At 41.3% G+C, this 23,251-nt stretch overlaps 1 protein-coding gene across 1 annotated transcript in view; it reads right to left on the bottom strand.

Annotated features, from left to right (window-relative positions):
- Positions 1-23,251, bottom strand: part of LOC141112316 (uncharacterized) — a 128,356-nt gene that overhangs the window by 55,311 nt on the left and 49,794 nt on the right. Inside the window, exons 3-5 of the mRNA XM_073605002.1 lie at positions 5,463-5,492; positions 4,403-4,477; positions 2,643-2,725 (exon numbers count right to left, since the gene is read on the bottom strand). Of these exons, the coding sequence (XP_073461103.1) occupies positions 2,643-2,725; positions 4,403-4,477; positions 5,463-5,492 (188 nt within the window). The remainder of the gene's footprint in view (positions 1-2,642; positions 2,726-4,402; positions 4,478-5,462; positions 5,493-23,251) is intronic.

Genomic DNA, 23,251 nt, shown 5'->3' with positions numbered 1-23,251 from the left:
TTGCTTTGGGTTGTTCTGGATCTCACAGACTAGAAGTTTGATTGCTTCCTCCTGCATTCTAGAACATAGTGAGCTGGAAAGTCAAATGAGCAGCCCCTGCAGCAATTCCACTTATTCAAGCTGATGTTCATCAAGGTTCCAGCTGTGGCATAACTGGGTCTTGACAGTTCACTGAAGATTGCCCAGGTGGACGTTGGAAAGGATCTGGCTGTCCTGTGGCATTGTGGGCATATTAACCTCTCCCGCACTGAAGCCTGTCCAGTGGATATTGGAAGGAGGCATCCAGTGATCCTGCGACACATTATGAGTACTGATCTGAGTTCAGGGTCCTAGTCCTCTGTGCAAACTGCTGGCGCTATATTAATCCTGTATTATATTTAATATTATTATTATGTGCCAGTGGTAGTTCTAACAGATAGCTTTTACAAGGACTCAGTTCCGGCCATCTTCCTTTGCTTCTGCATAAATACTGTCCAGGAAGGCTTAGTAAAGTGTGTTGTCCTGTTAGTCAGTAGTCCTGGAGTATTCCAGATCACCCTACACCCTCTCCATGTTGTTCAGCAATAACAGTTGACTGATCAATGAGCTGGGGTGAATGAACTGTTGCCTGGCTGCCCTAGCACTAATCTTGGGGAAAAAAAAAAAAAAAAAAAAAAAAACTTAAATTACAGCAGCCCCTACGGGGATAGCTCTACACCAGCTTTAGTTTAGACCTCTCAGATGTGTTCACCATCATTAGCAAGGTATAGAGGAAAACCAAAGTGAAACCAAATGGAACTGGAGTTGGTGTTTAAAGACCGAACAATGAATGGAAAAAGAAGGGCTCATTGAAACACAAGATCAGTTTGGTCATTTTAGGCAGCTAGTTATGTGTAGGTCCCCAATTAATAGTTTTTAGGTCCTTTGCAGAACCCAATGTTATTAGCAAGGACAGCAAAACAGGAAAAAGGGAACAGCCCTGCCAGGAAATTTTAATAGGAAAAAACAGGAGTTGTGCACTGGGCTTTAAAAATATTCCGCGTAAATAAATTGAATAATGAGATGTGGCAAATAATATATCCACTTGTCAGAAAGTTAGGTGATGCACTTTGGCTCATTTTGTGTGGAAAAGGGGTAGAAATGCAAGAGCACAGACTTGAGAGAAGACCTTAAAATTGGACTGGCACATTACCATACTATGGCAGTTCCTTGTTAAAGATTCAGCACACTGAAGGCTCTTAAAATGAGTTGAATATTGTAACAGAAATCTCTAGCTTAAATATTAACGTATTTGGAGCCCTAAGCACAATAACACTGGGCTTCAGTGCCCTGTGAATGAGAACAGTGAGCACAACATTCAGCTCAAGCATAACATACAAACTTCCATCTAATAGAGAGGAGATGTTGATGGGTGTAATAAGCATTTAGGAACATGTAAAGAATCTGAAGTTCAGTCAAGTAACTCAGTTATATAGAGTGCATCCGGAAAGTATTCACAGCGCTTCACTTTTTCCATATTATATGTTACAGCCTTATTCCAAAATAGATTCAATTCATTATTTTCCTCAAAATTCTACAAACAATACCCCATAATGACATTGTGAAAGTTTGTTTAAAATCTTTGCAAATTAAAAAGAAAAAAAACGAAAAACATCACATGTACAGAAGTATTCACAGCCTTTGCCATGACACTTAAATTGAGCTCAGGTGCATCCTGTTTCCACTGATCATCCTTGAGATGTTTCTACAACTTGATTGGAGTCCACCTGTGGTAAAATCAGTTGATTGGACATGATTTGGAAAGGCAAAAAGACCTGTCTAAGGTCCCACAGTTAACAGAGCATGTCAGAGCACAAACCAAGCCATGAAGTCCAAGGAATTGTCTGTAGACCTCCGAGACAGGATTGAATCGAGGCACAGATCTGGGGAAGGGCACAGAAAAATTTCTGTAGCATTGAAGGTCCCAATGAGCATAGTGGCTTCCATCCTCCATAAATGAAAAGTTTGGAACCACCAGGACTCTTCCTAGAGTGGGCCGCAAGTCCAAACTGAGCAACTGGGGGAGAAAGGCCTTAGTCAGGGAGGTGACCAAGAACCCGATGGTCACTCTGACAGAGCTCCAGCATTTCTCTGTGGAGAGAGGAGATCCTTCCAGAAGAACAAGAAGCTCTGCAGCTCTCCACCAATCAGGTCTGTATGGTAGAGTGGCCAGACGGAAGCCACTCCTCAATAAAAAGGCACATGACAGCCCGCCTGGCGTTTGTCAAAAGGCCTCTCAAACCATGAGAAACAAAATTCTCTGGTCTGATGAAACAAAGATTGAACTCTCTGGCCTGAATGGCAAGCGTCATGTCTGGAGGAAACCAGGCACCGCTCATCACCTGGCCAATGCAATCCCTACAGTGAAGCATGGGGGTGGCAGCATCATGCTAGATGAATGCAGCAATATACAGAGACATCCTTGATGAAAACCTGCTCCAGAATGCTCTGGACCTAGGACTGGAGCGAAGGCTCATCTACCATTTCACAACAGTGTGTGTGTGCGTGTGTGTGACACACATACATATATTATATATACACATACATACACTATCGAAGTACCCTAATAGGAGGTTATATTTTTTAACACACCACACAAGATGTACATTGAATTTTTCACTTACTATTTTGAGAGTACTGGTATCTCTCACAGTATTCCTCAGGACCAGTGGAATAATTATGTTTTTTCCCAAAGAGTTCTTCAAAGCTGTTAAAAGAATGTAGTGTTTACTCATAGAGCAATTAAGGTACAGTACTCTTACCAGGAGTTGCCTGCTCGCATTAGAAAAATAAGAAATATCTCCCGAGGCAGCTGGAGTTGGTGGGCGGAGCACATGGTGTGGCTGTCTCCTCCACTCCTCCCAAAGACTCATTCACTCAAGTTGAGGAGAGACAACAGCAGCCTTGGGAGTGTTCATATCCAGCAATGCTGTAAGTGACTGAGCACATTGTTATAGCATACAGCCCTAACCTGTCACTATACTGGCCTACAGTGACTATAGTAGCCAATCATATTTTATCCTTACTTTATCCATGAAAAATATGCTTTATGTTAATATTGTTAAAGTTGTTAATATTTACCATATACAGTCTACTAGATCTGCATGCTTGATAATAGCACATTATGCAATTTCCTTTGCAGGGTATTTTTTTTTTCAATGCCTCAGTTTACTATAGCTTTAAATGCTTACTTGCAGCATTTTCCTTTCCATAAAAGATTTTTAATTAACTTGCAGTATGCCTTTGAACTTGCTAGAAAATTTGACTAGTCAGTTCCCTAGTACAGCCCCTCCCCTCCTTGCATGCCATATCCCTCCTCTCTTCTGGAATTATCCAATCAATATTGCCTGTGCAAGCAGCTCCTTTGCACTTCCATTCACCTTTCTACATAACCATTAAAATAGCTGCAGAAGGAGAAGCAAAAGGGTATACTATAGAGCTCAGAGTCTGCTGACATCACGTCCAAGATGACGACACCCAGCAGCAGTCTCAGGGTTTGAGTGTCTACACAAGGGAGGCTTTTACATGTAAATACTATGCCTGAAATAAGGTAAATGCACATATAATCCTATGGAAAGATTTTGTTTTAAATTGTGTGGTGACAGGGTCTCTTTAAACCAAGTGGCAAATAATGGCTGCAACAACACATAAAACAAGAGGCTTAGCAGTTGTTCAGTGAAATATCAGAACATAATTTGCAATGAAGGTTGATGGCACCACTAGATTGTAAATGTTCCAGTAAAAATAAAAAAAAAATCTTGATAAACACGTAAGTAAGGTACAGCCAACACATTTTAGGGGCTCACAAATCCCTTCACCTGGGAATATATGCAGATGGTGGATGGAGTTGGCCTAAAGAAGTGTAACACAGAAAAAACACCTTACAGCGAAACTGTGGGGTTAGACATATTGGAACTACATGTAAGATTGGAATTCAAACTAGGGTTGCCACTCTCGTCCCTTTAAAACCAAACACATTAATTATACAGGTTCTGTGGCTAATTAAGGTGGTATTTAAACAGTGTCATATCTGCAATAAATTACCCTCAGAACATATGTAATGTGTTTGGTTTGAAAGGGATGAGGTGGCAACCCTAGTTCAAACATCAGAATTCACTGGATGCATGCTTGTTCTAGGCCAGTGTGTCTCTGGGCAACAAAGCAAGAATAAGTACGGCCCTGGAGCGTAGACATCTTTCAAAAAAAGTCAACAATGGAAGCTCTTTGTATGAATGTGTCTCGTTTTTATTTCACAACCTGTGAGGTGCAAAGAATTGCCCTAAAGCAGTTAGTTTTAGGGAAAAATGGCAGCTCACATTATTTCTCAGCCCAGAGTTTTATTTTTTTGCTAAAAAAGGCAGCTCTCAAAATTAAAAAGCCTTACCTGTTTTGATCTTCCACATCTCGGGGATACAACTCAGAGAATGAGATTTTTTGGCTGGGTTTGTATGGATTAATGCTAGGAAAGAAAAACAAAATGTTGGTTTACCTAATCCAACAAGGTTGCCTGCAAACAATTCTGAAACTTTGACACTCCATCATCCTGCTTACGAAATTAAAGACTATAACTAGCAGCTGAGGGGGTATGAGTGGCTTGTGGTATGTACAGTGATGTGGCAGAGCTCAAAGCTATAGAACCACTTTACTTCGCTCCCAAGATTGGGGGGGCCTCAGGATGTGCAAAAAAAGACAAATCTGACAAGTAAACATACTTTGTCATCTAACTGTGCCTGCGTTTACATTAAAGTAGCAATGCTGGTGCCCAAAAATGCAAAGCTTTGGTGATCATTATGTCACGTCTTTGTTTATTTACTGCAAATCGGTAGGTGTGAAGTGTAGTTTTTGACCTCACAATAAACATTTAAGTTGTGGTGTGGCATAGCAAGTCATTACTATTTGCTCTTAATTTCCCCAAAATGGTAGCAACAGTAGGCAGAGCTAGCCAGCTCTGAATTTCCTTTGAGTGATTCAAAAAACCTTCATAATTGATTTACAATTTCAAACCACAGGTTAGGTTTAAATAAAAGTACAATACACAAGTCAATTAGTCCATTCCAGAAGCCAACAACTCTTTTATTAAAGAAACCCTCCGAGTATGCTAGATGAGTGGATGTCATGCTGATCCACTGGCTTCAATAGGGTGACTGGCCCAGAATAAATATGAAGATAATGATTTCCGAATTTGGAACCTTCCTTATTTCAGCCAAGTGAGGCAATTCAGAGCACCCCTAGATTACTCATGATTTTAATTTTTTTTACATAGTAAAAGCAAACGTTCCATTGATCTAACAAAAAGGACAGACTTTAAAATCTAGGTGGGAGCTTGAATTGTTAAGATACTCAAATTCTTTAAAAAAGGTTTCAGTATCAGACTTCTAGATATTTTATCAATGGGTGTAAAAAAAAACAAAAAAAAAAAAACAAAAAAACAAAACACCACTTACTCCAGAAGGCGAGGAATTCCACTTGGTTTCCTGAAAAAGGAAAAAAAATATATATATATTACACATCAGCTAAAAATAAACATTTCATGAGCCTATTATAAGGCCCCCCATTCACACTTCACTCCTCTGAAAACGCATTTCAGAAGTGCGTCAGAATGTGCTTGAGGTGCCATTATTTCTTAATGACACCCTAAAAGCAATGAGATTTTTCCACATTTGTCGCACTGCAAAACAGGCCATGCTCCACACCTGAAAAAGTGCGGGAAAGTTTTTTGGTGGGTTTGTCACGTATAGGAAAGTCCATTCAAGTGAATAGGCTGCCCTATTGGCAACATGCAGAAACACACTAAAAAATAACCCATGAGCAGAAAAGCACATTCCCACTTTACCCACTTTGCGAGTGTGAATGGGGCCTAAAGGTCCATTAGTAGTCTGTAGAATTAGTGATACTGGTGAGGCAAAAGAAACCTCTTTAGGAACTTTAAAAAAAAATATGCTCCTGATGTCATTTTTGACAAAACTACAAGGGCAGAGACTGAACACACGCCACGGCCATCTTTGATACTGGAATATGAGTTGTATGAAGTGCCTGGTTGTCATCTCATTTACCACATTAAATTGGTATTTAAATCAGGATTACACTATGGAGCGCATGTCTTTTTCTCGATTTTAGCCACTTGGTTTTTTTTCCCCAAGTTTTCTCCTTTTAGAAAACCTCACAACTCCCATCTCCCCTTTCACAGCATATTTTGCTGGAAAGAAAATCAACGTATATGTATGTGGAGTGGGACGGAGAGTGGTGGTCAAAAGTTGGAATTCTGTAGTCCAGCAGGACAGACAACCCCTTTTGGAGATTTAAATAGTGCAAAGACGCTGCATGTGAGCACAGACAGACACACACTGGATTTCTGACAGATCACTAGGTAATTTTTCATACGCTGAAGGATAGATAAAACATGGTGAAATGTGCTTGTATTAAAGAGGTGTACTGAATGTTTTTTGCCCAGACAAATGTAAAAACTACATTTTGATAGTAGAATTATTCCAGGATTTTAGTTAGGCCTCGTCCACACCATAGTGCAGAGAAGTTTTTACGTATGTATCATGAAAGGGCACAAAAGAAAAAATAATTAAACTATGTGCCCTGTTCAAGCCACAATCTCATGCAGATTTTTTCTGCGCAGTAATCTGTAACGTGTATAAATCTCAATTAAACGTACGTGAAAATTGATGTAAACTCGTGTCTCTGCAAGTGAAATCTGCACATCAGTTTTTTTGCACATTTGGTGTGAATGAACCTAAAGGAACAGGAGTTCGAGCCATGCTGCAGAATTATACGTTTTGGTATTTCTACATATGACTGACAAACTCATTTAAAATGTCGTTCACATACATAACTGCCACAAACATTATAGCCAATATATTTTAACCACTTCACGCCCACGTTATAACTGAAAGACAGCTTCAGTGCGGGCATTCTTTCGTAATCGCACTGCCCGCGCGCCCCCCTGCGGCACACTCTGATCGCCAATCACAGCGGGCTTTTACCATGTGATCAGCTGTCAGCCAATGATAGCCAATTACAGGATGTAAACACAAGGCGGTTAATCAGCTTTTACTTTCCTCACGCCAACAGCTGAACACACTGAAGCGAATCCATACATACAATCGCAAAAAGGAACCAGGTACTCTATAATAATAAAAGCACCCCTTTATCCCTCATTAGGTGGTGGATCTAGATGTCCCCCGTTACCTAAGTGGACTGTGCTATCAAGTCAGTCTCATACCTATATACAGGTGTACACTATGTGATAAATCAGCCAAAATTAAGTGACATTTAATAAAAAATCAATAGTGACCACCAAACAAAACAGAAATATATAAAAATAAAATCAAATAAATAAAATAAAAAACCACGGTACTAACTTATATTAATCCTCAAATGTGTCCAATAAACCTATAAGCAAAATTGTGAATATAATTAATCCCACCATTAAACATATACTGCAAAGTTACTCATTAAATAATATAAAACCAATGTAAAATAGTGAAAATTAGTGAACAGCTTGGTGGAAAAATTTTTTTAAAAAAATATATAAATAATGTAAAAAATGAAATGAAGTCCAATAGCAGGAAGTGAAAACGTCTGTAATCGGTGACTTTCGTGAAACCAGCTGATCAAATCCAGTGACTTGCGGTGCTCCCCCTCAAAGATCCCCACTCACCAGCTCCATGTACCCCTGCAGGGGTAGTAGGCATGTAATAGTAGGCAGCAGTAAGATGTATATGGGTCATCAGGGTCCATTTTTTACATTATTTATATATTTTTAAAAAAAAATTTTTCCAGTAAGCTGTTCACTAATTTTCACTATTTTACATTGGTTTTATATTATTTAATGAGTAACTTTGCAGTATATGTTTAATGGTGGGATTAATTATATTCACAATTTTGCTTATAGGTTTATTGGACACATTTGAGGATTAATATAAGTTTGTACCGTGGTTTTTTATTTTATTTATTTGATTTTATTTTTATATATTTCTGTTTTGTTTGGTGGTCACTATTGATTTTTTATTAAATGTCACTTAATTTTGGCTGATTTATCACATAGTGTACACCTGTATATAGGTATGAGACTGACTTGATAGCACAGTCCACTTAGGTAACGGGGGACATCTAGATCCACCACCTAATGAGGGATAAAGGGGTGCTTTTATTATTATAGAGTACCTGGTTCCTTTTTGAGGTTTATTAAATTATAAGTCCAGATACCCAGATAAGGTAGCGCCATTTACCCCTAATCAAATCCTTTTATTATTTAACTCACCCCTTCGGGGGTAAGTGTAAGGGGAGGCTGCAAGCCTCTAAGTCCGTGAGCGCGGAAACTCTTCCCTTATTTCCATACATACAATCGCTCCCACCTTTGTAAATGACGTTCAAACCACACATGTGGGGTATCGCCACGACCGTTAGAACGAGAGCAACCATTCTAGTTTAAGACCTCCTAACTCTAAGCTGATAACCTGTAAAACATTTTAAAGCGTCGCCTATGGATATTTTTTTAGTACTAGAGTTTGGTGCCATTCCAAGAGTGTGCGCAATTTTAAAGCGTGACATGTTAGGTATCTATTTACTCAGTGTAACATCTTTCATATATCCAAAAAAATTGGGCTAACTTTAGTGTTTTTTGTTTTTTTTAGTTCATGAAACAAGTGTTTGAAAAATTGCTACACGAATACAGTGTGACAAAGGATATATTTTTGGTTGAACTTGATGGACTTGTGTCTTTTTTCAACCTGACTAACTATGTAACTATATCAACCTCTTTGCCAGAAAGCTGCTGCTAAAAGTGATCAGTCAAAAAAACAAACTCAACAGGACTGGATGGCCAACTTTGGTTGGTCCCGGTATAAAAGGCAGGACTTTAATTAATTGAATTACTCGAAGAGAGCGATGCCTCTGAGGAGGTTGATGTCACTGACCAGATCGATTTAGATGCACTACTAGAAATACATGAAAACTCCTAATGCTGCCAATTTTCCTTTGTTAGTTTAAATCAAAACGGAAATCTACGAACTTCACCTCCCTATCTTTGAATGGTAACATATTAGCGTTTGTTTTACAAACCACACAGTAGATACAAGCTTTACAAACCCAGGAAGGCTCTAAAAATAATCTCACCTGGGCCCAAAAAACAAGTAAAGGATCTCAAGGGTAGACCTAAACTGGTAACAAAGCCATCAGCTAAAGGAGGGAACGTGGTCATTATGACCACGGACCAATAGTCTCAAATGTGCCAACATATCCTTAAGAACACTGGCTGGTACAGGAAAGTCTTATAGGGCAAATTGGTGAAAGCTCAACAAGACTTCCATCAATTGATCAAATCAAGCATACAATCAAGGCACTAGCCCCAAAACCACTGGGGAATTATTGCGAATAAATTGGCCACGAACTCCTACCTTCTATTCAATACCCAAAATTCATAAAAATCTTACGAAACCACCAGGTAGACCCATAATTTCCAGACTTATTAGTCTAACGGAAAAAGCCAGCATCTTAGTTGACACGCATTTACGCCCTCATGTTCTATCCCTGCCGCCTTATATGAAGGATACAATCCACCTTTTACAGATCATTGATGATACCCACGTTCCTCCTGGAGTGTGGTTGGTAGCTGTCGATGTTGAAGCATTGTACAGTAGCATACCGCACAACAAGGGAATCTCAGTGGTTAAGTCTTTCCTACAAGAAAGAAGTACCAGTCAAAAATCATACAGTGAGTTTGTAGTTGTGCTCCGTGTGTTCATCTTCCATAACAATTTTTTTTTGGCGATTCCCACTACCTCCAGGTACAGGGAGTGGTGATGGAAACCTCCTGTGCCCCATCATACGCTAACCTGTACAAGGGGGGGGGGGTGAAAATGCCAAATCATGAGCGATGAGGCTCTCTCTATGTATCGGTGCCACATTCTATCCTGGCACAGGTACATAGATGATATTCTCATACTCTGGGACAGATCTAGTGAGTTACTTGATGCCTTCACTCAAATACTTAACACAAATTACTTTAACCTGTCATTTACTATGACCTGCAGTCAGGAAATAACCTCCTTCCTGGACGTTGAGGTATTCGCAAAGACAGATATGACACTGGGAACCACCCATTTCCACAAGCCCACAGCAGGCAATGCTATTCTACGAGCAAATAGTGGACACCCAACTAGCCTGATTAAGTCCATTCCTTATGGACAGTATTTGCGCATCAAGCTTAACTGTTCATCGCAGGAGGATTTCCAGCATAAAGCCAACAAACTCAGGGACAGATTATTAGCTCGAGGGTACTCCAAAAATACCCTGAAAAAAGCATCAGTGAATTGCAGGGATAGAGAGGGGCTAGTCTTTCAAACAACTAAACATAACAGTGATGATAAAACTGGTACAACAAAACTAATCATAAGCTATTGAAGGCAACAATATCAAACACAAACACATTATTGATAAATACTTGTACTTATTGAAAGCTGACCCCCAGGTAGCAAATTGTATCAAAGATAAAAGCTGAGATTGTCTACTGTAGGAACAACTCAATATGGGACCAATTGGTAGAGAGCCACTTTAATAGGGAAGGCAGACAGTTCAAATGCAAATATCCGGGAACACACAAGTGTGGTGGCTGTTCATACTGCCAATTTTTGGGGCCCAAAAAGAGACATACCTTATCAAACGGTGAAATCCATCAAGCCAAGCACTTTACAAACTGCCAGACAATGGGCATCGTCTATCTTATGAAATGTGTATGCGGTAGCTACTATGTCGGTAAGACTAAACGTAATTTCTGGCAAATGATCTATGTACATGTATCCGTCATTAAGGCGGGGTGATATCATGTCTCCTATTGGAAGACATGGAATGTGGAAACATAAAAGGAACCCTCAGGCCAGCTTCGGTGGACACATCTGTGCTTCCATGATTGGGCCCGCCTCTCTCCTTGCGGCCCTGGGTATTTGGCTCTACCCTTTGGCGAGTGAGTGGCGCTGTTTCTCAAGGAGGGGCAAAACCTGTTGGCGGCTTCTGATTGTTTGACGAATGGGCGATGCATGTTTTGCTCCCGCAGTGTACCAGTCGAGAGCCCTGTGACGTTATGACCGCGACGCAGTCCACTGCCTAGGACGCAGTGGCCGCTCATGCGCAGTGTGTCATTTATGGTGCAATGGAGCCAAACTTGATTTCACCACCCGGAGATACAAGCTGGCATCCCAGCACGCTTGCAGGTAGCTCCCCCTCCACCCTATTTAGGACTCCTCACCACATGTGGGTTAGAGGAGTCACCTGATCCTGGCCCAAGGGAACGCCACACCGGAGCCCCTTTTCTGCCATCCTGCACTATACCTCTCACATTTGTATACATCCAACACCACAAAAATTGTGGCTTAGTGTTTGACATTGGACGTACATTCTATTCTGGGATACGTTTGACCCTTTATATGAGGGCTTGTGGGTAATTTCCCTGCTACTGATAACAACCATATGCAGGAAGAGTGATCTTAGTAGAGGTGTTTCTCAAACTGGGGAGTAGGGGTGTAGTTTGTCATTTTAAAGGGTCCCACACTAGGTTATCCTTTTGCCCTGGTAACTTTAAGCATAGTGTTGTTAGGACGCAGAAATACATCCAGTTACACTTGGTATAAGGACCTTTATAAGATATTTTTCTAGATACTCATTTGAAACTGTGAATGGGATCTTGGTATCCCTAAAGAATTATCTGTGGACTACCCCATATGACCGGAGGGTTGGCAGCGGCTGGCTGTAGGAGGACCATATATTGTGACTCCATTTATATGTATTCTGGAGGTATGTGGCAATAAATTGAGCCATTACACTTATCCACTTGCCAACCGGCTTCTGTACATATACGTCGGCAGTTTGAAGATGGCCATCTCGGTAACGGCAGCAGCTGCTGCCACAACCGAGGTATCCATCTTTAGAGCCGGCGGTTCTGTTTACGATAATGGTGGTCTCTGTGGCGGATTCGCCGCGATTTCACCGTCATCGGCGGCGGGAGAGGTGCAACCTCCCGCCACTCTCCCACGCCCTCCGCTGCTTACCAGAGCTACCGTTGGTAGTTGCGGAGGCGATCAGGACCTGTTCGTGGCTGGGTATGGAGACGAGTGAGGGGAAGATGGGCCCCCCCCCACCCGTCTCCATACTATAGCAGGGTGGAAGCGACATCAAAACGTCACTTCCGCCCATACGTCTTAAAGGCACATTTTTCTGGTGTCATTTTTTCAAATGACAAATTTTTTTTTTTTTTTTTTTTCTTTTTTTGCATTTAAGTCTAAATATGAGATCTGAGGACTTTTTGACCCCAGATCTCATATTTAAGAGGACCGGTCATGCTTTTTTTCTATTACAAGGGATGTTTACATTCCTTGTAATAGGAATAAAAGTGACCCATTTTTTTTTTTCTTAAAAACAGTGAAAAAATAAAATCAAGTAAAATAATTAAGAAGAAAAAAAAATTTTTTTTTTAAAGCACCCCGTCCCAACGAGCTCACGCGCAGAAACGAATGCATACCAGAGTAGCGCCTGCATATGAAAATGGTGGTCAAACCACACGTGAGGCATCGGCGCAATCGTTAGAGTGAGAGCAATAATTCTAGCCCTCCTCTGTAACTGAAAACATGCAACCTGTAGGATTTTTTAAAAGTCGCCTATGGAGATTTTTAAGGGTAAAAGTTTGACGCCATTCCACAAGCAGGCACAATTTTGAAGTGTGACATGTTTGGTATCAATTTACTTGGCGTAACATTATCTTTCACAATATAAAAAAAAAAAATTGGGCTAAGACCGCTGCGCAAATACAGTGTGACAAAAAGTATTGCAATGACCGCCATTTTATTCTTTAGGGTGTTAGAAAAAAAAATGTATAATGTTTGGGGGTTCTAAGTAATTTCCTAGCAAAAAAATTGTTTTTAACTTGTAAACACCGAGTCTGAAAAAGAGGCCTGGTCTTTAAGTGGTTAACTGATGAATTGAGACTGAAATTGATGCTTACAATATTTCTTATTTTAGTGCTCGGCTGCAATATAGTTTCCTGAAGAAGAGGGCTATGACCTGGGAAACGCAACTGCGTTGAAGCTACAGCGAGTCTCTTATCCCCTACAGCAGTGGGGTTGATGAGTATAAACACTAAGAGGAGCATTACATTGTGTTTATTTTCATGTTTGTGGTACATGTGCACAATTCTATATCCTATATATTTTAACTTGTATAAACTGACATTTGTATACCCATTTGGTACCATTAAAGTCCTTCCAATCTAGCATGTTAGGGTTATTCGTGTGATATAAAAAGACCATTTTATTCCCTAGGGTCTCCGCTTAAAAAGGGAGTTCTGGATAATTTTCTAGCAAAAAAATTATGATTTTTAAATGTAGGAGAGGAGTGCCAGAATAGGCCCGGTATGGAAGTGGTTAAACTTTTTTTTTTACTTTAATCTGTTTATTTGAAAAAAAAAATTCATTACAACAGACAAATAATAAGGGAACAAAGGATATTATCATAAATAAGAACACATTAATACCTATCCCTACATTATTATCATTCTAATGTGCGTCGGTTCAAATCGCCCATAGGCAGTAGACTTTGAGAATAATTTCTTCCTTTTTCCCCCCATTCGCTCTCCCACCCCCTATCCACTCCCCATCATACACTTTGCCATACATTTTATTGTTTATTAAACCAACCCCCCCATATCACCACCCCCCCCCCCCCAATCCAACCTCTTCCTGGTCCAGCCATGCTTTCCATATTTTTTCGAATTTCTTATAATTACCCCTCTTCTTGTATATATATAACGACGTCCCAAACACCAAATTTATCTTTTCCACAACCCCTTTCCAATATATATGTAATTTGGGGCATCGCCAAAACATGTGAATCAGGTCTCCGTACCCTCCCCCGCATCTCTGGCACTTTGGGTCGGGCCTCTTACCCCACTTAAATAATTTCAATGGTGTATAATATGCCCTATAGGAAAGATAAAAATGAGACATCACCTGTGAAGGAGAGAGAGAGAGTGACCCTAGGCCCCAGCGACAGAACCTGCTTCCATTGAACATCGGACAGTGCTCCCACATCTCCCTCCCATTTAATCCTATTTTTATTTTCCACCATGCCCTCCTGGGCTGATGCCTTCAGGCATCCATAAATGTCAGAGATCAATCCCTTCGTAGTATGTGCATCAATAAGCTTTATCAGAGAGGTCATTTCACACCACACTGGCCCATCCTTCCCAAATTGTGCCTCTAGGGCATGCCTGAGTTGCAAATACCTGTAAAATGACCTATTAGAGATTGCATACTCCTGTACCAGCTCCTGGAAAGATTTTAACCTCCCCTCTCTATATACCTGTGCCAGGCAATGGATACCCTGGCAGTCCCACTCCTCAAAGTGTCCCAATGGAAGTGGTTAAATACCACCAAAAGAAAGCAGTATTTGTGAAAAAAATTATAACAATTTAATATGGGTACAGTGTTGCATGACCATGTCAAAGTGCAACAGCGCTGAAAGCTGAAAATTTAAAAAGGGGGTAAAAGTGCCCAGTAGGCAAGTGGTTAAATGATGCCCTTTACATAGTAACTACTCCACATTGGCTTGATATTATTGATGCCACACCATAGATAAGTAGGTCTGAAACAGGAACAAAAAAAAACAAAGGATAGAAACACTAGCTATGATCACTCACAGGTTAAGTTGTAAACCTGTAATACTGTGGATGTAGTGATCAAAACCAATGTGATACTGAGAAAGCCATGTAAAAGGTATTTGTATAGTAGCTTTTTTTATTTATCATATTTTTGGGCAAAGGAACTTGCACTGTCCCTACATGGCTAACAAGGTCATTTTTCATATGTAGCCAGATGTTACAGACGCAAGTAAGCAGCAGATACACTAACGTCTCTGATGAGAAAAAAAAAAAAAATTCTAGCTATGGATCAATTAAATCTAGTTATTATATGTGCTAGGCTATGAGCGAACATAGCTTGTGACTGTCAGACAACCACACTGTGAAAGGGGTAAATTGGATATGTCGGAGGGTATGTTTCCATGGTGCCTGAAGTGTGTGAAGCCGTAGGTATTGTGGTTACTATGACAACATCTCTGGGGAGCTTCTATTCAAAACGACTTCCTACTGGAGCCATGCAAATGCCGCCCCCCCCCCCCCCCCCACTCTGCTTATGGGGGAGGGATTCAAAGATAGTGATAAACTCCTAATGCAAGACCTATAAAAACAGATGTATACACGATGTAAGAAATATCATCTAAGCTTCTTGAATATGTATTTAAAAGCACTGGATAAATAATTGCCAGCATTAGAGCATTCCATATCTGAATCTTGGGGGGTAAAGAAATAGTTCAATTTGTTATAATCGCCAACTTAAAGTGGGGTTCCACCCAAAAAAAAAAAAACTACATGAAAAATCCTAATACAAAAAAAAATTAGGATATTTTTTTTTTACTTACCTCTAAATGCCTGTTGCTAGGGGGTCCCTTGTAGTCTGCCTCTTCCAGTGCCTGGGCTGGTGACATCACTTCCCCCTCGGCACGGGAAGGGCTCAGCTCTGCTCCCTCCCTCCTGTCATTCATCTGGGACCTATTACAGGTCCCAGGTGACTGAGCGGCCAATCACGGCGCGTGGCGCTGCTCGCGCATGTGCAGTGGGTGCCAGGCTGTGAAGCCACAGCCCGGCGCCCACAGTTGCAATGCCGGCGCCGTTGAACGGAGGGGGAGACGAGCGGGGCTTCGATCCCCCGCATCGCTGGACCCTGGGACAGGTAAGTGTCCAATTAAAAGTCAGCAGCTGCAGTATTTGTAGCTGTTGACTTTGAATTTTTTTTTTTTTTTTTTTGACTGGAACTCCTCTTTAAATACTTAGCATGGTGAAAATCCACCACAATAGCCAAATCCAGAAGAAAAATAAAATAAACTGAACAGATTATTAGTTATAGGTTGTTCTGTACAGCCTTGTTCTGCCATGTTTGCAAACAATAAGCATTTAATGACTTGGCAAGGACATGTCCCAAAACAGGTAGTAAACCTTTTAAATGCTTAGTTTTAGAAATGTCATACCCCTTTAGAACACTTCATGAACTAGCAAGGAGAAACATGTCAAAATACACAGTAGCAGGGTTTGGGTTAGGTGAAATCTTGCGCTTCAACACATGCATATTATGGCCCTTTTAGGAGAATGCTTATACCAGTATAAACAAACATCAGCCTATTTACAAAGGGAGATTTCCTTCTAAAGATAAGATATTAGAACTACAGGTAATGTACTTTCATCAACTAGATAGGACAACATACAGAACCTAAAAGAAAAGCTTAAAAAAAAAAAAAAAGTGCGCAGCATCCTCTCCCAGATCCCCCTAAATACATAACTTAATCCTATCTTGATCCAGTGATGTGCAAGAGAGCAGCAGCTCTCCTGTGTCTCTCCCCCATCATTGGCTAAGACATAGCCATTGGCTCCCACTGCTGTCATTTACAGCCAGCGTGGAGGGAACGGACACACAGAGCGGAATTCGGGAGAGAGCATACGTGAGTGCTCCCATAGCAAGTGCTTGCTATAGGGAACTCGGCAGAGAGACTCCCCCCACCATTAGCATACACTGATCAGAGCTGCAGCTGATTGGCTACAAGTATGGATCAAACTGAAATTTTCCAGCAGAACTTTTTATGGGAAATTGATTGATGGATCAAAATTCAGCTGATTCCTGCTGAACCATGATGCGTGTATGGCCAGCTTTAGAATTAGATTTGACAAGTACAAGCAAAACTAGCATAAAAATATTTTTTCTCTTTCTATATATTTTATTTTCACACCCTTGAAAATAAAAAATATAAAATATATATCTTTGCATGAATGTCCTTTTTTTCTGTTTCCAGGCAAGATCTTGTCTCTCTCTCTCCTTAACAACCCAAATGGCTTTTCATTAAAATAAGTGTCTCGATCAAGCAACCAATAAACACTATAATGATAGAGGAGCATAGTACACAAGGTGGCTGCTTAACAGATCTACTCTATTGTGATTCTTACTCACTTCACTCACAATGAAGGAGTGGACCTAGTGGATTGCACCCCAACATCCTTTTCTTTTGGATTACCCAAAGATTCTGTAAGTGAGCTTAAAGAGGATTCCACCTAGGTAAAAAGATCTTTCCTTTTTTTCCCATCTTAGAATAATAAAGTAATTTGATGTAATCTAAGACTACTACCAACACTGGTACAGTGTCATGTGGCAATGAGAGATAAAGAGCTGCCACATTTAGGCAGATAGAAAGAGTTAGTTGGTGCCACTGGGGTATTCTACTCCAGGGAGGTCCAAATTAGGCCCGGTCATAAAAAAAAAAAAAAAAAAAAAAGAGCCGATTGTTGAAAAAGCACCCAATATTCAAAACAAAATCTCCCCTAGCGTTCCTAGGCATTTCTTACTAAAACAAATCAAAGGTCTCAAAGTATTAGTGTGTATGGAATGGGCAGCTTGCACATCTAGAAAGGCCCCATCAATGCTGAAAGATATATCCAGGTATAAGAGCAGCATATGCCCCCATCCAGACAATGTATTTTAGGGAAGACCTTGCAGATTTCAGCAGGACAATGCTAAACTGCATACATCATCTATGGCAACAGCATGGCTTCGTAGTAGAAAAGTTCAGGTGATTAAGAAGAAATATGCCGAGTAATCATATATGCCGAGTAAGCCACTACGTATAGCATTTATAAACTCAGCAGGATAAGAATAAGCATTCTAGGATCTTTCTTACTGTTTCTGCAGCTTAGTTTCTTTTTCATCTCTTCCTGCCTAAGCCGGCTCCATGTTTGCGGTTGCCTTCCGATTCTAGCCTCATCTGTATTTCCACCCTTTCCTCTCTGTCAAAGCCAGAATCTTGTGCATGTTCAGGATGAAGATTAACCAAGCCTCGTTTTAGTATACCGTTACCATGGCAACAGCCCGGCAAACCAATAAGAGCACACATGCAAATATCCTCCCTGTGTTAACACTGACACCCCTTGTGACATAGCTGGTCACATGGAGTGTTTCAAGAACACAGGGATCTCGTGGGATTGTAATGCTGTGGAGCTCTGTTATCAGAGGCAAGGCATATAGATGCACAGACGGACGTCTTGCTGAGGGTGACGTGAGGGACAAAACACGCATGTGCGACCGACGTCACTGAAACAGATACTGGCGATATCTCCTAAACAGCACAGTTGGTAAAAAACTGTTAAAGCCACCTACAAGTAAGTGATTGCAAAATAGGGTTGTCCCGATACCGATACTAGTATCGGTACTGATACCGAGCATTTGCACAAGTACATGTACTCGCACAAATGCTCCCAATACCTTAGCCGATACCTTGGGAGAGACAGGAACTCAGTGGGCGAAGTCAGTGGGCAAAGCAGGGGGTGGAGCAGAGAGCTGAGCAGAGAGCGAGTCCCCCGAGTCCTCAAGCAAAGAGTGCAGGGCTCGGCGACCGGAGCCGTCTCATTCGGTAATGGAAGCGACGCTCCGTGTTGCCGCTACACAGTCGTCAGTGCTTAAAAATCCCGACGCCCATCTTGGTACACCCTGCCAGCAGCGGACATCTTGTTACACCCAGCCCATATAGTTCAGGCTGAACTATATATGGGCTGGGTGTAACAAGATGTCCGCTGCTACTTTATTGAGGCCGAGTGCAAGGTGTACCAAGATGGGCGTCGCAAAGGCAGCATAGAAAAGCAAATCGTCTCATGCCCATAAGTGCCAGCCATCAGTGATATCTGTTAGTGCCCATCCAGCCAGTGCGTGCCACCCATCAATGCGTGCCACCTATTAGTGTTCATCAGTGCGTGCCACCTATTAGTGTTCATCAGTCAGCGCCATCTATCAGTGCCAGCCATCAGTGTGCCACCTATCAGTGCCCATTACTGCGTGCCACCTATCAGTGCCCATTACTGCGTGCCACCTATCAGTGCCCATTACTGCGTGCCACCTATCAGTGCCCATTACTGCGTGCCACCTATCAGTGCCCATTACTGCGTGTCACCTGTCAGTGCCACCTTTCAGTGCCACTGCCCAGCCAAGAGTGTGTGCCATCTATCAGTGCTCATCAGTGCTGCATAATCAGTGCCGCATAATCAGTGCCACCTATCAGTGCACTGCTCATCAGTGCGCCTCAGTCAGTGCCAGCCATAAGTGCGTGCCACGTATCAGTGCCCATTAGTGCGTGCCACCTATCAGTACCCAGCCAGTGTGCCACCTATCAGTGCTCATCAGTGCTACCCATTAGTGCTCATCACTCAGTGGTATCTATCAGTGCCAATCCATCAGTGCATGCCACCTATCAGTGCCCAACCATCAGTGTGTGCCACCTATCAGTGCTCATCAGTGCTGCATAATCAGTGCCACCTATCAGTGCCACCCTTAAGTGCCCATCCATCAGTGCATGCCACCTATCAGTGCCCATAAGTCAGTGCCACCTATCAGTGCTGCTTAATCAGTGCCACATATCAGTGCCACCTAATCCTATCAGTGCCCAACAGTGCTGCATATTAGGGCCTCCTTAGTGCAGCCTATCATTGTCCCATTAGTGCAGCCTAATTAGCACACATCAGTGAAGGAAAAAAAGTACTTATTTACAAAAGACAAAAAAACAACTGTCACATGACATTAAAAAAAAGTATCATAATCGGTATCGGCGAGTACTTGATAAAAAGTATCGGTACTTGTCTTAAAAAAAAAAAGTGGTATCGGGACAACCCTATTGCAGTAAACTTGGGCTGGGGAGTTTACAACCACTTTAACTGGCCTGCCTGCAGTCCTGACCTTTCACTATTTAAATTTTTTTGCCATATCTTTAAACGAAAAGTATGACAAAGAAGACCCAGGACTGTTGAGCAGTTTAATTCTATATCAGGCAAGAATAGGACAACATTCCTTTACCAAAACTTCAATAACTAGTCTCCTCTGTTTCCAGTGTTGTTAGATGAGGGAATGCTATACCGTGACAAATATGGCCCTGTCCCAACTTTTTGGATACGCATTGTCGCCAATTTCAAAATTACTTTATTTTTTCCTAAAATTGTACATATTCTCAGTTTAAACATATGAGGTTTTCCACTGTGAATAAAACAGAGTTTATGAGATTTGCAAATTATTGCATTCTGTGTTTATGTAGATTTCACACAGCGTATTTAGATTTTTTTTTTTTATACATAGGTACTGTATCTTTTACATGTGGGTTCATGCATTTATATATAAGTGTACATTATGGGTGTATGTACATGCATGTTGATATGGATTACAGTTAACATGGGCATATAGTGTAATTGTATTAATTATACATTTAACTGTTATTCTTTGTTTTTATCTAAATTGTTTTAACATACTTTTTAATATAGTTGCATTTGCCATTAAATTTGTTTTTAAATCTAAAGCAATTTTAACATAATGAGCCATTATTGTTATTGTAAGTAACATGATCTGTATTACAATGTTTATGTCTAGAGGTCACTAGATTTATTATATTTCATACATTTTTATTAATATTGTCTTTCTGGTAATTGTAGTCCTCTTCTGGCATCACCAAGCTGTACACTGTAGTGCTTTTCCCACCCCAAAATAGGCTTTAAAGCCAGCTCCATATCCCCTTTGGGCAGGCTTGACAAATAGGACAAAGCACCCGATACATGTTACTACCCATACTCTTCTGAACACTGTGCCTGCGTTTGATTTATCTAGAGTGCAGCAAGAGCAGCCATGGATGTGATAGTCATCCTCCTTGGTGGGTTGTGTGCTCTGTCCTGGCCTACAGATCTCAGTGAATCCATCTGGCTAAATTGACATCCTGTCGCTTTACACAGTCAGTCATTCTCTATGTACGAGGCTACGTTTTGTCAATAAACCGGCTACTAGTTTTCTAATCCTTGCACCCTTGTAACTTTGTTTCTTTTTCATACTGCTGGCTGGATAGCCCCCTGATCTGTAATGAGGAGCTGTGTTTCCTTTCATGTCAACATGTGCAATTGAGCGGTCTTACAGACTTGGCTTTAAAGAAATCCTGCTGTCTGCATTTCTAAATGCCTCTCCCCAGGCTCTACTAGACCACTGAAAAAGTGTTAAAGGGGTTGTAAAGTCTCAAGGGTTTTCACCTTAATGCATTCTGTGCATTAAAAGGTGAAAAACCTTTTGTGCTGCAGCTGCGCCCCCCCCCCCTTCCTTTTGCTTACCTGAACCCGTCCATTCCAGCGACGAGCACAAGCCCAGCAGCTCTAGCCGATGTCTCCGTCCTCATTGGATAGATTGATAACAGCAGGAGCTTCTGTCAATCAAATCCAGTGACACAAGTGTGTGTGTGTGTGTGTGTGTGTGTGTGTGTGTGTGTGTGCGCGTGGGGGGGCAAATCACACAGCAGTGGAACGTGTGAGTGCACCTGCACGGGTGTCCCCAGGGCAAGCAGATCTCCGTGGGGGCACCTGATGAAGAGGAGGAGCTAGAACCACTGCCGGGACACCCCGGAATGGGAGAATCGGGGCTGCTCTGTGCAAAACCCTTGCACAGAGCAGGAAAGTATAACACGTTTGTTATAAATATTTGTTATAATACCCAGTTTTCTGCCCCAGTGATGTTATCATATCCCTCAAAATAACGTGCTACTTCCAGGCCTTGGGAGGAGGACTTTCTGATGTCTGAACCTCATATCCATGCAGGGAAATCACACTACATTTCCCACAATGCCTAGGGAAATGGAGGTCGCAACAGCCGTGTGTGTAGGCAGAGCGTGAGCGGAGCAGGCCAGGCATTGGAAGTTGCATCAGCAGTGGGCAGTTCAGACTAGGATTCTGAGACTCCTGGGTCCACCCACTTCAGCAAGCAGGGATGTACTTACATCCCTACTTGCTGGAACAGAACTGCAGTAGGGAAGTTACAAGACCGTTGGCTGGGGAAATAGAGAACATAGCAGCCACCAGTCTTACGAAGCAGAAATCACAGGGAATAAAGCCTGTGGTTCAAAAAAAAAAAAAAAAAATGCATATTCATTTTCTTTTTGATTAAAAAGACTCAGGAAACAAATGGAGTACATTCTGTATCTGCTCATGTCTGGAGTTCTGCTTTAAAATGCATGGACTGCAAAGTCATATGGGCTTATTTATTGAGCACTTAATGAAATAAGTATGTACTCGTTTTGTACACAGAATATAGTTTGGTTGAATACAATATGGACTACTAAGATTTTTTTTTTTTTTTTTGAGAGAGAAAATGGAGCACATGGTACGCACAAACTGGAAAAACTCTCCACCCTCTGAATTCAGGGATTTTGGTATTTAGATGGACATGGATACCCCTAAGCCAAGGAATAATTCAGGCTTTCCTTAAAGGGTTGTCAGGACAGCTTTTAGCTGGCACAACTCGAATCTGGTTCTAAAGGTTGTTATTGCTCAATTCTAGTAAGCTGTGTTCGTTCAGTGGCATCTCATGGAGTTTGATGCTGCAGTCATGCCATGCAGGAACAATTAACATGTTCACTTTAGTTCACTAATCTTCCACTAGGTTCACACCTAGTGTTAGGTGAACACACGTTTTGGGGTGCCATTAACAATGAATGTCACCGCAAACACAACACGTTTTCTGCGCGTTTATGAAACGCTCAGGTGTCAATGCAGCTTTAACGTTCTTTCAATCTCTAAGCATGCGTAAGCTGCAAGAAAAGCTAGCCACTGTTTTTATAGGGCTGTCTGACATAGGACAGATTTGATAGGGCCTGCCAACTGACTGCTACAGTGATGCAATGCAAGCACTTTTCCTGGAAGTGGCAAGTATTTCACGATCTCTGAAGCTGGAAAGGGAACAGACAATATGAAAGCGGAGTAGGGGTGGGGTACAAAATTAGATAAGCATGTTGCTTTGCCCTGTATGGGCAAAAATGAATTCCCTTTTAGCTGTGATAGATTAAAGCTAACCATACATTATACAATTTTTTTATATAATTTCCTTTAGATTTTTCTTTAACTATGTAGTGCAGGGCCTGTCTGACTGCATACAAATTGGAAGCGTTTAGATTGGACTTCATAATATATGGGTTTGGCAATTCCAAAGCCTGGTACACACTGAAAAATTTAGTTCAACACAGTGGGCAGAACGAAAAAAAAAAAAAAAAAAAAGAAGAAGCTCGCTGTACTAGTTATGCAATGTTAGTACAGTGATCTACCTGCTGAGCTATTGTCTTCTGACACAGGGACTGT

This window comes from Aquarana catesbeiana, linkage group LG11 (assembly GCF_042186555.1).
Source record: "Aquarana catesbeiana isolate 2022-GZ linkage group LG11, ASM4218655v1, whole genome shotgun sequence".
In the NCBI taxonomy this organism is placed as follows: domain Eukaryota; kingdom Metazoa; phylum Chordata; class Amphibia; order Anura; family Ranidae; genus Aquarana; species Aquarana catesbeiana.
This window is presented reverse-complemented; position numbering and strand designations above follow the sequence as displayed.